General features: G+C 39.8%; 1 protein-coding gene across 4 annotated transcripts in view; it reads right to left on the bottom strand.

Moving 5' to 3' along the window:
• The window catches only part of APP (amyloid beta precursor protein), a 233,384-nt gene that overhangs the window by 107,320 nt on the left and 108,628 nt on the right, over positions 1-17,436 (bottom strand). For all 4 annotated transcript variants that reach the window (XM_069785304.1, XM_069785306.1, XM_069785302.1 and 1 more), the window contains exons 4-5: positions 14,513-14,625; positions 12,830-13,023 (exon numbers count right to left, since the gene is read on the bottom strand). In XM_069785304.1, coding sequence (XP_069641405.1) covers positions 12,830-13,023; positions 14,513-14,625 — 307 coding nt within the window. The remainder of the gene's footprint in view (positions 1-12,829; positions 13,024-14,512; positions 14,626-17,436) is intronic.

Raw genomic sequence — 17,436 nt, 5'->3', positions numbered from 1 at the left:
GTCTAGCTTTGCTTCCAGCAGATGATTAATGATGAGCACAGATACCTATTTATCCCTGTGTACAGGAAAGCTCCAGAGCACAAAGTTCTTAACTGTGGGAGTGGAAATGGACAGATACAACCATGAACCTCTACATGCCGTGAGAGTTAATGCCTTAAAGGACAATGCAAAACAAAACCACAATGCAAACTACAAGAGTAGGACACACACTCGGAATCCAAACAGGAAGATGAGTGCATTTGGGATGGCCTAATTACCAGGTTTTTGGTTACAAGCAAGTCAGAAAGCTAACAGGCAACGAACCAAACTCTCCCTCAACAAACCTGCACATCAGAGGCCTGGGTATTTTCCACCTAACATTTTTCCAAACCTTGCATGCTGGAAAAAGTTCTTCTGACAAAAGGACGAGATTTCTCAGGAACCGGGTTTGATCCCACCAGCACACTCCTCTGAATGGTGCCGCTAAGCCGCTAATTAAACACATGAGTCAACACAGGAACTACTTAAAGCTAAAAACTAAGCCAACAATGCACTTTAGCACATGAGCACCCACCTCATTGTACCTTCTGTTATTTAACTTTGGCTTTGGTACACAAGCCAACTTCAAGACTAAGTCGAGTACACTAACTATGTGAAACTGAGTATCCAGGTAGTAAATTTAAACAAGAACTACCAAAGTAATTTTGCATGGAGTAGAAGAGAGGAAAGGAAGTCAAAACCAAGTGTGAAATGAAGATTTCAGCATTCACCTTGAAAGTCTAGGAGTAGGGAGTTATACCAAAAAGGTCTATTCTCCTGAAGTATGGTGGGGGTGGGAATGGACAGCAGGGCGAGAATTAAACTGCACTGCAGTTGTGAGATTAGGCACAGAACCAGGAAAGAAAAGGGTTATGCCAGACCTCCAGTCTATGTAACTGATCTTTTAAATGGCTTATTGGCATCATAGTCTGGAAAAATCAGTGATGTACAGAATTGAAAGTCTGACCCACAAGGGACCTCAGCAATAGTGTTTCTGGTTCATCTGTTAAGTGACCACAAAAGTACAAACTGCTTAAAAACTGCCTTCTTTAGTTTCACTAGGCTTGGATTATACTAGGTTAGTAAATCAGGTATCTCACAACAAAAAGAAATAACATGATATTCAGACACATACAAACACCTATTAAGAGACAAACTTTTTAGAACTCAGATGGGCACCTTCCATTGCACAGCAAGTCAGGACAAGCAATTGATATTGCCTAGCATTTTTCAGACATTCATTTTGCCACTTCTAATTATTTTCCTTTTTGTTTTCCTCTACTGAAGAGGTTGCAATTATGTTTATTTTCACATTTCCTAATAGAAAAAAAAATATTGAAATAAGCTATTTCAAGAAGTGTCACAGTCTGAAGCACATAATTCAGTTGTTTGATAAGGTCTAAGAACTCAAAAGCAGCCTGTCTCGCTCCTTTTACTGTGTTTTTTTTAACCTTTTATACAAAAACAATACAAAAAATGTGCCTGGTTTCATTAACTGATAGAAAGCAAAAAAAGTTGCACTACAAATATTTTAATCTAACTTTTAAACAGAACATTTATAAAAACCAAACACGCATTCCTTGCCCTACTGCCTCCAACAGATACATTTATCTTTTTCCCCATAATTAAACAAGAAGGTATACTTTATACCATTAGAAGTTTCTTTCCACAGCTGACCTGCTTAGAAAGATGGGTGTATGAGGTAGCATGTAACATTTGACCTTGTGCATTCACAAAAGGTACCTGTTGACTGATATGCAAGAATACTTTTTCAAAACTGATGTAGTTTTCTCTATGAAACAAAGTCTTTGCTGGTGTTACTGTTCTGACAGTTTTCTTTGGAAGATGGAGGATTCAGCAAGATGTATGTCATTTTTAGAGAAGGATGGGGTAATACTATGTTTAACCCATATTCTTTCTCACTTTGATTATTTTTGCTAAAGAGAAACTTAAAAACTAGAAAAGTAAACATATCTGAAAACACACAAAATTAGGCTCTGTGAGCCTGATGACACTGAATAAATATTAAGTTCAAAATCCTGACATCAGAAATGCATTAAGACTGAATGTGATGGAAGAGGCAGAGTGAAGGTCACCTGCGCAGCCCTATTTCAGCCAGCTTAACAATCAGCAGAAAAATCTGGATTTGTTACAACATGTTTGTTTCCACAAAACTTCTGCCGTACTCAGAATGGACTATTCAGTGTCTCTTTGTCCAGCCTGCTACCCTACAGCTTATCTGAGGCAGACCGTGTGAACTCTGTACCAAACCAAGTACTTGCCCTGTTTATGGAATTCATCATCTTGGTACCCTCACACAACAACAACAGAGTAAAACTGGAAGACTAACTTTGTTTTACAATTGGGAAAGTGGACAAAAAAATACCAGAAGTATGTAATAACTCTGGATGTTCAATTTAAGACATTGAATAACATTTTTCAGAGAATATGCCATCTTAAACTTTTAAAATACAGCTGCCACCAGCAGCAGCTGCAAGAGGCCAAGACTTCTGCAGAGCAGATTACCTCCACTCATGCAGTTAGAAGAAAAAGCAGCACCTTTTGTACCAAGCTTTTTATGGTGGCCACAGCATGCCAAGCCTAGCAGAAGACTTTCATGGCAGAAGCAAGCATAGATCCAGTTCTCCAGGTCAACATTTTATTGTTTTAACCTTTTCTTCTTCACTCAGGTCACACTTTTAGTGTTATTTTTTCCTCAGAAGTGATCAAAATAGAGAACCCATGTGAAGAAAGGGCTTGTTGTCATGTAACCAAGGCCAAAACATTTGCATTCAAGATTAGAAACATTTTCTGCCAGGAACCCACCCCCCCACTCCCCCGTATGCTATTCCTGTTTCACCCATGTATTCGAAGTGGGTCGCCTTTGTTAGAAGGCAAAAAAGTATTTACTACAGAAAATGCTTTACTACACTGTGCTGTTAATAGCACAGCCTCACAAGAGGTGCAATTCTTAAATTTCCACAAACCACCCCAATGCTGAGCTCTTCTAGTGCAGACCACAAAAACTACTGCTACATGTATCACTGAAAGGTAAAATAGAGCGGGAACTGCTGGATAACTTTATGAAGGGATATCCAGCTACGCATGCACTGGCACACAGTCATGCTGGTGTGACAATATGTGTTGAAAAACCCAGCTGTAAATTTCTCACTTCCCATTTTTTTCATGCATTATAAATAGTACAGGGCTTGAAATGGGGTGGTATATATCATGATGTCACAAGAACTTCTCAGAACATCTCGCAGACACATCAGAAGGGTTTCTTGAGTTGATTACTACATGAATATACATAGAGAACCTTTCCCTCCCACATTTCAGTCATCAAAAGTCATTACAAGTGACAACTTAAAATTTTTGCTTATAAAGTTTTTGCCTATTACTTAAGGAAAACATGGCAGCTGATGGCTCTGTTTTGCGAGGTCAAAAAAATTTAACCCTTCTCTGCAAGTCAACCTTCTACTAAATGTACAGGTTTGGTGCCATAACCTCCTGAAACAAGCTCAACATTCACTTAAGTCATATAGGTAGCCTGCACAGCTACCAAACTGCTTTCATCAGGGGTCATGAAAGCTTGGCTATCTTCTACTCATTGCTTCCTCAATTAGATTAATTCTCTCCACCCATAGGCTCATCCATCACTTCAGTTAATGCTTTATACTCAAATGGTGATTGGATTTGCCAGCTCAGCATCGCAGTAATTACCTCTCAAAGCAATGTGCTGTTTCATCAATTCCATTCTAACTTTACTTGTCCTAAGAAGAAATCCAACTTACCAGTCTTTCTAGAGTCATTAATGCTCTGGTGTTTCTATGCTTTCTGAATTTTATTTTAACAACCTCCATGTTAAAAAGGAAAAAAATTGTTATTAAAAATATATCATAAACTACCCAAATATTAAGTAACAGCCAACATGAGAGACAAACCCAATTAATGAAAGAATGTGAGACACAGAATATGCTAACAGCATATAAAATATGTGAATAGGACAAAATACTTCTGGAGTTATTCAACATAGGCAGTAACATGATGCCTACAATTCGGTGATGCCTAGTTTAATTTATAAAGAAAAGCAATTAGGTTTTATTGATAAAATACTTATAAAACCACAGAAGTTCTTAGATAAGCTGTACAGGTGAGAAGCACTTTAGTTCCATTTCTAACAGTTCTACTACAAAAATCAGGAAAATATGAACTTCCGACCAATTAGCTGAAATGTTATATTGCAAAAAATCAGAACACCTTCCACGCTACCCTCCCCAAATTAATTCAGTTTCTCTAAAATACCAATTCAGTGATGAACAATTCATGTAGTGCAAAATTCATCTATTTCAATAATTGGCATTAACCCATACTGATGGCAAACTTCAAAGGAGGGGAAAAAAGCAAGAAAAACGCTTAAGCAAGTTTGTAATTCCTAGTGTTCATTTTAGGGCACTGACTCCCAATTAGGAACAATTTGTATTAGGACAGCTGATGAGAATACTGCCTCTGGCTGCACCCTTCTGTACTCCTGTGTCATGGACGACTGAGCTCCCCACCAAGAAGACCCTGAACCACTGCAACTCGCACACCACTGCTGGCACAAGGTTCAGTGCTCCTTAAATTTTCAGGGGTATGAACAGCCTAAAGCTCAGTCTGCACAGTATGGAAAAAGGGAAATCTTTTTATCCATCCAAATGCAAGTCATTTCCTGCTAAGTCAGAACCTGCAGTACAGACCCTTTGTCCAGCTTCACGTCTGGTTCAGCTTTACTAGCTCAAGTGCTTGGAGAGTAGGGGGTAGATTTTTTTTTTTTTTTTTTTTTTATGTTTTGGGTTTGTTTTTTTTAAGGAATCATTTCAGAGATTCCCACTGGAGCACTTCTCACTGAAATTTTAGAAATTGACTTTCCAATTTAATGAAAAAGCTTACACCAATGAGAACTTGTTGATTTTAATATCAGTGACAAGATGGCTTGAAAACAGATGAATACTCAACAGAGACAAAAGGTTAATTTTCTTTTTCCTCCAGTGAGCGTATTTCCAATGAAGAATTTAGCCTCGGCACCCTCCTTTTTCCTGATCAATAACACTTTTTTAGCTTTAGAAGAGCAAAAATGTCAAAAGGACTCCAGATATCCCATTTCTATGTTCTTCAGACAAATCTTTTGGGCTCAGAGCTGGACTTCCAAATAAGCCTAAGAGTTTTGACTCAGTGCCACAAGACAACATTAACAGTAAGAATAATGGAAGAGAAGGAGAAAAGGGAGGGAAGAATGGTCAAGAAACACAATGACACTACAGACTAGATACGAGTGTGAGAAAACAGGTAGAAGTTGAAGTATTTAAGTAGTAAGAACCTCAGAAAGATCTGGCCCCTCCATGATTCCTTCACCAACAACGCTCCATATCCAGACAGCATTCGGGGCCTGACTCTTCCTCAGCCGTGCAGCACTTCCCCACTGCATGGGGACACTGACACCCCAGGGTCCACACGGCCACAGCACGGGTTTACTCCAGCAGTCAGAAGCCAGCCTCCCTGCACGTATACTTAAACGAAGGACACCCAGCTGCTGACACCAACAGAAACGTACTGTTGAAAGCCTGTCCATTAAGGCTTTCTGGGGATGCAACACAGAAACCTATCTTTGAAATGGGAGGAGGCAATACACATCAACACCACCACCTTAATCCTCCTAGTCTTGCCAAGTTTTTTCTCCATGTTCAAGCTGTGTTTGTTTCTTCCAGCTGTAGTTCAAATGCCAGAGAGACTAAACTACCCATCAGAGCAATAGATAAGGAAGATTAGAGCATTTTGGTTGCTTTTTCTTAATCTCCGTGGTCAATTAATATGCAATGGCCAGAAATATGCCTGGCTATTCTTTCATGCTGTATTTCTGTGCTGGTTTTGGCTGGGATAGAGTTAATTTTCTTCACAGTAGCTAGTATGGGGCTACGTTTGGGATTTGTGCTGGAAAGAGAGTTGATAATTCAGGGATATTTTAGCTATTGCTGAGCAGCGCTTACACAGAGCCAAGGCCTTTTCTGCTTCTCACCCCACCCCACCAGCGAGGGGGCTGGGGGTGCACAAGGAGCTGGGAGGGGACACAGCTGGGACGGCTCACCCCAACTGACCAAAGGGATATCTCAGACCATATGACGTCATGCTCAGCATATAGAGCTGGGGGAAGAAGGAAGAAGTGGGGGTACACTGGAGTGATGGCATTTGTCTTCCCAAGTAACTGTTACGTGTGATGGAGCCGTGCTTTCCTGGAGATGGCTGAACACCTGCCTGCCCATGGGAAGTGGCGAATGAATTCCTTGTTTTGCTTTGCTTGCGTGCGTGGCTTTTGCTTTACCTGTTGAACTGTCTTTGTCTCAGCCCACGAGTTTTCTCACTTCTATCCTTTTGATTCTCTCCCCCATCCCACTGTGAGGGAGGTGAGCGAGCAGCTGTGTGGTGCTTAGTTGCCGGCTGGGATTAAACCACGACAATTTCCAAAAGCATTTTCTGGTGGCGGATAAAGAGATGAGCAGGGGAAAAAGAAGGGTGAGATGAACACACGGAGATGTAAAGGGGAGAAAGGGGCAAGAAGATTTTGTGTTTTGGACAGTCTGTGTCAATGAACACCATGAGCATAGAGAACACTAAAGAACAGCCACGGCGTTTGTAGTATTTATCTGCTTTCACCTGCATTCACAATTAAAACATCAACAGCTTCCCAACTCTTGCCTGCATTAAATCTCCCACTGCTCTGGCACGCAGAGACCCAGACAAAGGGAATTAAGCAGCAGCTAGTCAAAGCCACGCTTGCAAAAGGAAAATTTTCCAAGTATAGAAATGACTAAGCCCCATTAAATTTGACTCTTAAAATTCTTATCCTGACTCTTGTATACTACTAAATTTACTTGCTTATGTGTCACTATTTAGACTTTGGCGTTTTTCATAAACACATGCCACAGGCAGACATCCCAATTGCCTGTCTGCCTACTTTGTGTCAAGGCAGTAGCGTGACATACCACAAGGACCCAGTGTGTTGTTCTATCAGGTCAGGGCACTATACGACCATGGCCAATTTAAACACACCTTGTGACAGCCTGATTTAATGACAGCACTCTGGGGAATTCCAATTGTAACTAATTTGATGTTGAGGTTAACTCGCAGATATTTCTGAAGGGAAGACACTAAGTAAAACATGTGTTGACATCTTTGTACCACTTAAGTCATAGATAAAGACATAAAAAGAGCTGGAAAGTGAAAGAAATTAAATGTATGCTTCCTCCATGTCAAGTGAGGATCTCTAACACATTACTCAGCAAAGCAATTCTGTCAGGCCTGACTCCTCTTCCCCAAACGCTAGAAAAAGACTGATAATTCAAAACATAGGGGCTCACCTGGAAACAATTCAGCATAACAGGCACATATACAATGCTGCTTTCACCATTAGAAAAAATTGACAAGTTTTAAGAGCCTTTCAGGATTTCTTGGACTGGAGTTGGAGGAGGCAATTAAGAAAAAAGTCAGGTTTTCCACATACCATTGACAAAAAAAAAAGCTCTTTATGGAGTCAAAAAGGATACAGTACTTCAACTATTTTTTTGCAGCATCTGGGAGATGAGCACTCATCCTTAAGCTCAGTGTGGTACAGGGTTGCAAAACCAGAGAACAACATGATTACCATGCTATATAGCACAAATTTATTTTAGTTTTACTTCACAGATGCCTAATTATCAGCACAAAGTGGACTGCGCCCTTTTGGGTTATCTATTGTAGTAAAAAACCTACCGTATTAACTATCTTAATGGCGAGTATAAACAAACCACAAAACTTTGCTTGGCAGAAGTTTATGAGAAACCGTAAACCAAACCCATATAAAATACACCACTCCCTACAATGCGACATTTACAACACTACCCAATCATTACATCAGCTTGAACATACATTTTATCCACCAAACAGACAAAATTAATTTGGCCTAACCTGCTGAGGAAAAAACAATGAGAAATTAAATCTCCTATTTTGGACCTTGAAAATATATTCAGATTGTCTAGAAAAATGAGACTTGGCTGAAGTTAAGGCACTACCTTCTGCTCCTGATCCAGGGGACTTAAAGAAAAGCTTTCTATATAACCTTCAACAATGAGACTTATTGTGCCTCAGTTTTCCTGCTGTGAAAGAAGGAAAATGACAGCAGCGTGTTTCCCTGGTGGCAAGGAAAGCCTGGGAGGTCTCACGCACAGTGACAGGAAGATGAGGAGAGGCAAGTATGAGACAGATGTAGACAGAGAAAATCTGGAAGTTTCCAGCTTGGCCATCACTCCTAAAGATGTTCAACCTTGGACATCAAGGACACCAAAGCTTCGAGCAAATGCCCAGGTCCAGGCAGGAGGGCCACGAGGCTGTGCCGAGTCTCAAGTGCAGCCAGAGGTTGCAGGTCACTTGACTGAGTTGTAGCTATGCAGGGAGAGCTCTGCAGCTATACTGAAAGCCAGCACCTGCATCTGGCTGTCCCTCAGGCAGCCTTCAAGGTAAATTTTAACAGCAAGGAATGCCACTGCTGAAAAATGCTCATGACCTCTTAGTCAGAGTTATATGCTATTTCAGGACGAGCATGACATCATGCAATTTCAAGAGCATGGGCAGATCCTGCCTCTTGGCCTCACGAACAAAAAGGGGGTATATCACACTCGTCACCAAAATACACCCTGCTGCCTTTCCCCAAGTACTGCCAACAAGCCACACCATGAGGCAAGCCACATGCTTTTATGCCTAGACCCAGGTGGCTGTCAGACACTGGGTAAGAAGACCATCCATCCGTGATGGCACCACAGCCCAAGCTGCCTCCATGTGCCCTCTGATGGCAGGGATACAATGTGCTGCTAAGCTTTGCTTCCTCCTGTGCAGAAGAAAACACCCACGACAAAACAAAAAAGAAAATGCAGTGCTCCAGAGACAACTGTTGGGGGTAAAAACAAAAGACAGTCTGAAAAAGGGCGTTTACAAAATGAATGGCTGGAATGTGGCTTCCTCTAAATATTCAGAATCATAAATGCAAATATTTTAAAATTAAGACCTGAATAGTTTGAGACAAAGTTACTTCAAAATACATCACCTACATTTGTTGGATTCTGCTTTGTCATGACAGATGTTTTGAGAAATGAGGATATCATTTGCTTTTCAGGTTGGGACCTCTACCTCGAACATGTCGCCTTCACTTTGACTTGGGCATCTTAAAGCAGCCACAGCCCTTCTGAAGACTCACGTGCCAAGTCACATGGCAGTCACCATGCCACCACCCACTTATTGGGGTTTGTGCCCAACATTTTCCAGTGTCATTTTACAGAGATGGGAGTGTGAAGCAGCCAGCCTGGAGGTTTCCCTCCCCAGGAGGGGTATCGGGCGCAGGCAGGGCAACACAAACCGACAGCTACGAAGCAGAAGGCTCCACAGCCAGACGTGAGAAACGCGGAACATGAAATGCTGCAGCTGGGGTCGTTTACAGCAGACTGGTTTCTGCTTCGGTGTGAGGAATGGGTTATGTTCTAGCTGAACCACTTGGCAATTCTAAATACTGAAGATACTGAGATATGCATGGCAAAAGCATCTAAAAGGCCTTAACTATACAACAGAACCAAACACAGATCTTAATGAAACAAAAAAACAGAAGAGCAATTACTGCAGCACTTGTGGTATTGGCAACTAATTTTAGCCAGAAATCATGACTTCTGGGTAGAAATGGGTAAAAAATTGACCCAGTAACCGCTGCAAAAAGAATGCTGTGGAATTCCTGCCACAAACCCATGGCAGAGTAATGGCACGAAATCCTTCTCCCAAAGGACCAGCTCCTGTCTTCTGATTTTCATATCTTTGCATGAACAAAGTACTTGTAGCAGCGGCCACAGAAATGACTGGCAAAGCAAACACAAGAATTCCCCAGAATGCCTGAGTGCCCCCCCCTTGAAACATACAGCATGTCTCTCATGATTTGGAGTGCACCCTGTGTGCATTAAAAGCTGTCAACTGAGGACACCAACAACTTGTGCTCAGTTGATCTGACCCAAGTAAAAGCTATCACAATTCCTGAGTGAGGAAAATACTTCAATTGATACTTTGCCCAACTGATGTGCTAATAGCATACCCCTTCCCTGCCCAGAGAGGGGCTCCATGAAGAGCACAGACCTCCTCCGACAGACAGCTTTGTGTCACAGCTGCTGAGCAGCGGGGTCGGCATTACTCGGTGCACGAGCTACCAGCCCCTTCTCTTCCCTTCACGCAGTGTCACGCCAAGGATGTACTTACACACCAAAGGATTTTAAACTCTCTGGAAAGCTTCAAGGCCAAGCAAACATTGTCAGTGTGAGATCACCCATGTAAGGTGAAACAAAGTAGACTTAAGTAAGCACTTCAAACAGAGGTGCTTTAATAGCAGAGAATATGGGGAGTTTAGCATTAGGAAAGTGTCCCCCTACTTTTCATTTCCTTCCTCCTCCTTCCTCCCTCACAATCAGCTTAGGACTAAGGCACACATATATATATATATTTATATACACACAAACATATGCTCATATATGTATGAATACACACACACACAAAATTTGAACTACCACCTATTGCTGCATGAGAAATAAGTAATTTTTTTTTTTCTATGACTAAATTTTAAGAGTATTTCTGGTTCCAGTGCACACAGTTTAAATACAGCTGGGAAGCTGAAGAGGCAGCAAGAAATATGAGTGAGTCAGTGTAAAAGAACAACAAATCGCTTGGCTCTTCATCTGCAGTTGAAGTACAAGTGCCATAAAAAGAGCCTTTCAATTTCCTTTTGCATGCACTTCTATTGGGGGGGGGAGGCGGAAATCAGTATTTGCTTGGAACTTCAGAAATGGATTGAAATGCAATTACAACTCCTATTCTTAAAGGATACAAAATTTATGAAGTTATTCTTGAACTTATCTCTTCAGATATTAAACTGCTTTATGAGGAACAAAACGGACTAGAATAGTAAATTAAATGTTCAGTGACAAACATGAAAAAGACAGAAATAAAAGGGATATCTTACAAACAAAACTACTCTATATACACCCCTGTGAGCTCTTTTATTTAAAATATTTAGGAATCTTTGATTAGATATATGAAGGAAAAGTTTTATATCTATGTATTTTATATATAGGGATATGTAATAAATATATATCGATAAGACAGGTAATAGGTATATAAGATAGATCTAGGTATCTATCGTGTGTGTATATATATGTATGATAAAAAAAGCAAATTTGTCTCAATTACAACAAGGTCTGCACTCATTTCTTATTCTAAGAGAACATATTCCAATCAAAATCTAAATGAAACATACAGAAGTGACACAGCAACAGTCCAAAGGCTGGTTTACAAATCCCACTGAAAGGGTTATAAATTGTGACGCTTTGACAGCAGTTGGAAGTACAAGTCAGAAAAAAGCCTGAAGGTGTCAAGGTGGAAGATGAAATGTTGCTTGATGCAAGTTTCTCGCATCAAACAGCCCTGACCATTCAGTCCCATTTATGAGAGAAAACTGGAAATTACAATGGGGAAATATTTATTTTAAATAAACTTATTCCATTACTCACAACGAACTCTTCCTTGCAACATTGACTAAAGCTTTGTCAGGAAAGACTTAGATGCTCACCATGACATGATTTCTAATTTTTCATTGTCTTAATGCCATCTCTTTGCACCAAATTACGGCAATTCAATCTCTGTCCTTCATCTCTACTCTGTTCCTGAACTTGTTTCCATCTGGATTATTAAAAACCCCAAACTTAACACAATTCAGAACTATTAACTTTCCTCATTATTCACTTCATTCAGTCACCATTTATTTTCAGGGTTCTGCTTGAAACCACGTGTAACCTGCCCTGAGTTTTGGATTTTGTATATTATTCATAAAAGATGCAGTATCATCACCTAAGAAATAGAAACACTGTATTAGCACAGTATGAAGTGATAGAAATCTAGGGAGCAGAAACAGAATTTGAATGTAGATCTTAGTTATGAAGAAAGCTATCTTAGAGAGCTGTTTGAATTCAGTCGCAAGGACATAACATTGTACTCTGTTCTCACTCTGCTGTCTAACATGCTCAGGAGAGTGATATGAAAAGGCTTTGACAGCACCGGACTACTCAGTTACAACACAGTCATAACCCATATTTGGCTCAAAACTAGCCTACATGCACAGTGGATGTTAAAGGGTAAAGACAAGCATGGTATTTTCCCATCCACTGCTGTCTTTCAAAGGAATCCTCCATACTCCAACTTAACAGCAGCGTAGTAATGAACCTATCAAAGGCTAGATATTAAAACAGATTTTCTTTTAGATCACATTTAGAAAGTAATTGTCAGCAGAAAAATATTCTTACAGTAATAATGGTACACAGCTAATGCCTACTACAAATGAAGACTTTTCAAAACCTCCAACAGTTATGTTAGCTGAGTATCTGCTACAGTACCCCAGACTGCACATGAAGCATCTTAAGAGCACAGTATTTATCATTTAGCTGTCAAAAAGTATGTATTTAAGCATTTTTGTAATAAATATGGCAATACTTCTCAGTGAAGAAAAGATGAAGGCATCAAAAGCACAATAACTATATTAACAATAAGCTTTTCTGTAGCAAGTTAAAAATAAATGAGTAGAACACTGATGTTTTCAACCATTATAGCTGCAAGTTCATTTATAAGGAGCAGTGACTCTTCCACACTAAGGTTTTTTATACAGAGTTTGGGTATCTTTAGTAATATGATAACAACAAGTTAAAGGGTAGAAAGTCACTCTTACCTTCCATCTGCATAGTCTGCATCTGCACCTCCCCACCAGACATCTGAATCATCATCTTCAGCATCAGCCGAATCAAGATTGTCGCTTTCCTCCGCTAACGGGCAACAAACAAACTCCACACCACAAAACTTGTCGATTCCACAGGGCAGCAACATGCCATAGGCATGCAGGTTCATACTCTTCTCACTACAGGACTACAGAAAATAGAAAGAAAACAGCAACAATATTGTCATGAAGAAAGCTGGAAAAAAATGTTACGGACCTCAAGAAAATATAAGGGGATGCATGCTGCCTTAGGAGGTTGAAGCTGGTGAATTGCATGTTCCCTGATTTTTGAAAGATGATTTAGAGTGGTCACACGTGCATTCACTGCCTGCACTGTAGATAGCTCCCTACCTGTGTCCACATGACCACTGTAAGCAACAAGCTCTCCCTTCCCCTGCCCTTTAGACTTTCCCAGTACAGAAAGACTTGCCTCCTCCCATATACGTGATGACTCCATATCCTCTTGCCTAAAATCCTCACAGGCTCTGCCTCATAAACAGGAAACTTTAAGGCAGAACAATAATTTCATCTATTAATCCTGATCCTGAAGTATTAATGCTATTAAAGAGTTCATTGCAAGATAGATTAACATTTAAAATACCTGTTATACTGGAAACATGCTGCATCTGGTCTGACACCTCTACCAGTACAGTACCTTCTAGCCTTGTTTGGAAAACAGTCAGCTGTGCATAGTTATACCTTAAAGATATAGTGATGTAGGACAGGTGAAAAAAGGAAAATAGTTCAATGGTGCACAGTGATGATGTTGTTCTAGGCTACGCCACTCCAAGTTTGCAAATGCTTAAAATGGACTAGAATTTGCCTCCATGAAGATTGGTGCCTTAAACACTTCATTTGATGGGCAACAGTATGATTCAAGCACGAACTGAAAATTTGAAAAGCTGCTGAGCACATTTCAATTTTGATCTCCAGAAGGTGGGATAACATACAAACTATGAGGTTCCAAACAAAATATCAGCCAGAAATCTTCTTGAAGCTCATCTCAGTTTTTATCCCTACAACCTCTCTACATAAGGACATAAACATCTAAAATGCATTAGCAATTACAACATTAGGTTTATTTCTGTTTTCAGTAAAGCACTGGTAAATTGTAAAAACTCTGTATTTGACTGCAAAATGTCTTTGGCTAGTCCTATGTCTTATCAGCTCTCCTACCCTTTTATGCTGAAGTTCACACACTGCATTCTTTGAGGCCTGTTTGATCTCTGTGAAGCGGCTAGCATGCCAATATCCATACTGAGGACGATGATAAAGGCAAAGCCTAGGCATTAGTGATCAATGTTTAGTTCCAGAGCAGCACTAACACAGGAAGCAGGAGGAGGCAGAAAACATGGTGGGTCTGTGAGTGGATGTGAGAAAAAAAAAAACAAAAACAGTGCTATGAAACAGGGTCAATGTTCAAAGGTCAACATTAAGTATCCAGTAGTGGACTCTGAAGTCCTCAGCAGAGTGGCTTCCATTTCGTACCTTACAAAGCAGAACAAAAAGCCATTAACTCAAACGTTCATAAGTACTGCTTTTTGTTTTCCATGTCACTGCTATATTTAAACTCACCCTCAGAAGAGTGATACGGTTCTAAAGAAGGAAGGCAGGAAATTTTAAGACAGATGAATATACCTCTTTAGCAACAGTATGCCAGTGCAGGTGAGTTTCACACACATCCATCCTTTCCTGGTGAAGGAACTTGCACTTGTCTGGTACCAGAAGGGCATCACTCACAAACTCGCCCACTGAAAGCAAACAAAACAAAACAGAGTTAATTTTGCTTCCAGTATCTCATCCTGTTAAACCTTTAGCTAGGCACAGGGCAGCTTTCGTGAATGAGTAGCATGGTCTGTTTGCAGAGAATGGAACAGTTTCTAAATGGTGCTTTCATTATCATCTTCTTCAAACTTTCCATTTGAAAGTAGCTCCTGTCTTTGATCTCAGAGATGTATTAGATTATGAAAATTTTAGTAATATGCTAACTTCCACATACCTAGTGTAAAACTTGCAGGACCTATCAAAGACATGTGTGGTGCTACATGAAGTTAGGAGTTGGTGGATCCAGCTCCTGAAAAGGGAGTGCAGGGTCAGGGAGGGACAATCACATTTTGCATCTGAGTAGCAGTAGGGAGAGGGTTAGAAGTGTTTTGAATTAGGTTTTCCACACAAAACAAATCTGACACCAACACATTGTTTCAAACAATTCAGGAGTATTGCTACTGAATTACAGCAACTACAGTCCACTTAGTTATTTTTGTTGATGCAGTCTCTTTATTGCAACCTCATTTCATCAGTCAGAAAAATTCAGGTTAGCCCAGAAGGCTGATGAGCAAGTGGAGCTCATCAGCCAGGGAACAAGATGATCCATGGATCACCTGAATATCTGGTCAGATTGAAGTGGGGAAAAAAGGCTCTTTACCAAGGACATAATTGACCAAAGAGATTGTGCTGTCTTCAGCAGCAAAACAAAAATGTACATGCTAATGAAATAAACAATGGTCTCAGCTTCAGTAACTGATGAATAAGAAGAAACTCAGCTGATAAGTAACATGATTTATTAGACTAAAATCACTGTAATTCTGTACAATTCTGGCATTGCAATTGAATAACCCCAAAACCCCTCAAAGATTTTTTTTTAAAGGAAAAATTACAGACTACTTTCAAGAAGTTGATATACTGAACAGACACTGGATTGTGAAAGCACATGACTCAGCTGGCATAAATTATCAGCTCCCTGAAGCACATTTGTCCGTAACCTCCAAAAAACTACAGTGAATGAACCAAGGTGTCCCAATGGCTGCGTGGATGTAATAAGAGGCTAATTAATCAAAATGAGATGACTACAAGTTTACTGTTCCATAGAGGGTCGTCTCAGGGAGCTGATGAAGTGGTCCTTGAGGCTTACAATTAAAAAGTCAGTTTTAAAAATAATCAACACCCAATATACTGGGAGAAAGCAGAGTTCAGCAAATAGATGTATACAACTTTGCTAATCACCAAGATGTGTATTTCACATTAAATTCCTTGCTATATTTCAGTGCTTTTGATCTGAAGCCTTTAAAAGCCAGTCAGTTCACTAGGAAAAAAAGGATTTTGTTACCTTTATCCTTCAGTGACATACTCTAATGCCTGCAAATCATTAACAGAAATGCCTTCTAGAGGTGCCCAAAATAAACTTGCAAAAGTAGAGTTAAAACACTTTCTGGTAACCGAAAATACAAAATCTGCAGCTTCTGTTAACAAAGTCTCTGCTCCCAGCGGTATCACACCCAAATCTTGCACTGAAATTTGAATAAATTTGCACCTTGTTTTTAGCTGTACTTGTCTTTCTGGGGACCATCCTGCCACATACCCAAAGTGACATAAGTAATTGGTAATTACTAATGCTTCAATTTAGTCAGGTACCTGAGCAAAAAAAAAATCCTGGAGTGCATTTTACTCTGTCAAACTAAATCTGATTTCAGAAGCTATGGACACAAGTGTGTGTGAGAGCTTGTGTCATCTATCTGACTTCTGACACGCACAGGCACGTGAGTCCACATACAAACACATGTGATAACCTCTGCATGAAGCTAATCCATTCACCTGAACACCCTGTAATATCATCAGAATATTGTGTCCACAAAGCTAGAAGGCAATTAATAGTATACCTCATTGCTGAAAAAAATAAGCCTACATTGTTTCAGCAAAAGTAATGAATACGGACGTACCACCAAATTACAGTTACCAAATGTAAGATGGAAAGCTCTCTGTCCAAAGATGCAGGCAATGCAGCCTGGGCTGCAGTGTCATTAACAGTATGTATGAGTATGCAATTAAAATTTTTTAAAAAGTAATAATTTTTTGCATGTCTGATTATATCAACTAACTAAAGAAATACTAGACATTTGGATATAATTGGAAGTATGGTATTAGCATTGACTTTTATACACAAAATCTGCTTTATAAAATCAGATTCCTTGAAAATAAGGTAACAGCATCCTCATGGTAACCCAAATTCTCATTTCAAATGAGGCTCCATTTTGCAACTAATTGCTGAACTTCACAGAAATAAACAATCCATTGGAACAAGCTCCCCTCTGATTTTCAGAAGGAAAGGAGGAGCTGGGGAGAAGGGTGGTTGTTTAATGTAATGTTCCTTCATTATATAGAACTATAATAAATTATTTAGGGTTGTGAAAATCTGGGCAACAGCAATCACTTACAGCTTTGCATGTGATTCCTATTGCCTTCAATTCAGTTTTTTATTAGGAATAAAATTTAATTCTGCCCATTATTTACACACAGAGCTCACGCCCTGGAAACTTTTTTCATTCATTTCATTATAATTATTACTGAAGTTTAAATGCAAAACTTTGAACTTTTGTTCTATTTTTGTGGTTGTTGTTTTAAATAAATTAATGTTCAAGTGGCAGTTTTATGAACTAAACTGAATTCACTTGACAACTGCAACATTTATTTAGCCTGGGCTAGTGTAACAGAAACACAAATCATCAGAAAGAAGCACTTCAAACACTTTTGACTTGCACACAAGCTTCTACCTCTATCACTTCAGT

The sequence above is a fragment of the Haliaeetus albicilla genome, chromosome 6 (genome assembly GCF_947461875.1).
Source record: "Haliaeetus albicilla chromosome 6, bHalAlb1.1, whole genome shotgun sequence".
In the NCBI taxonomy this organism is placed as follows: domain Eukaryota; kingdom Metazoa; phylum Chordata; class Aves; order Accipitriformes; family Accipitridae; genus Haliaeetus; species Haliaeetus albicilla.
The sequence above is the reverse complement of the archived record's forward strand: the minus strand, read 5'-3'. Positions and strand labels throughout refer to the sequence as shown.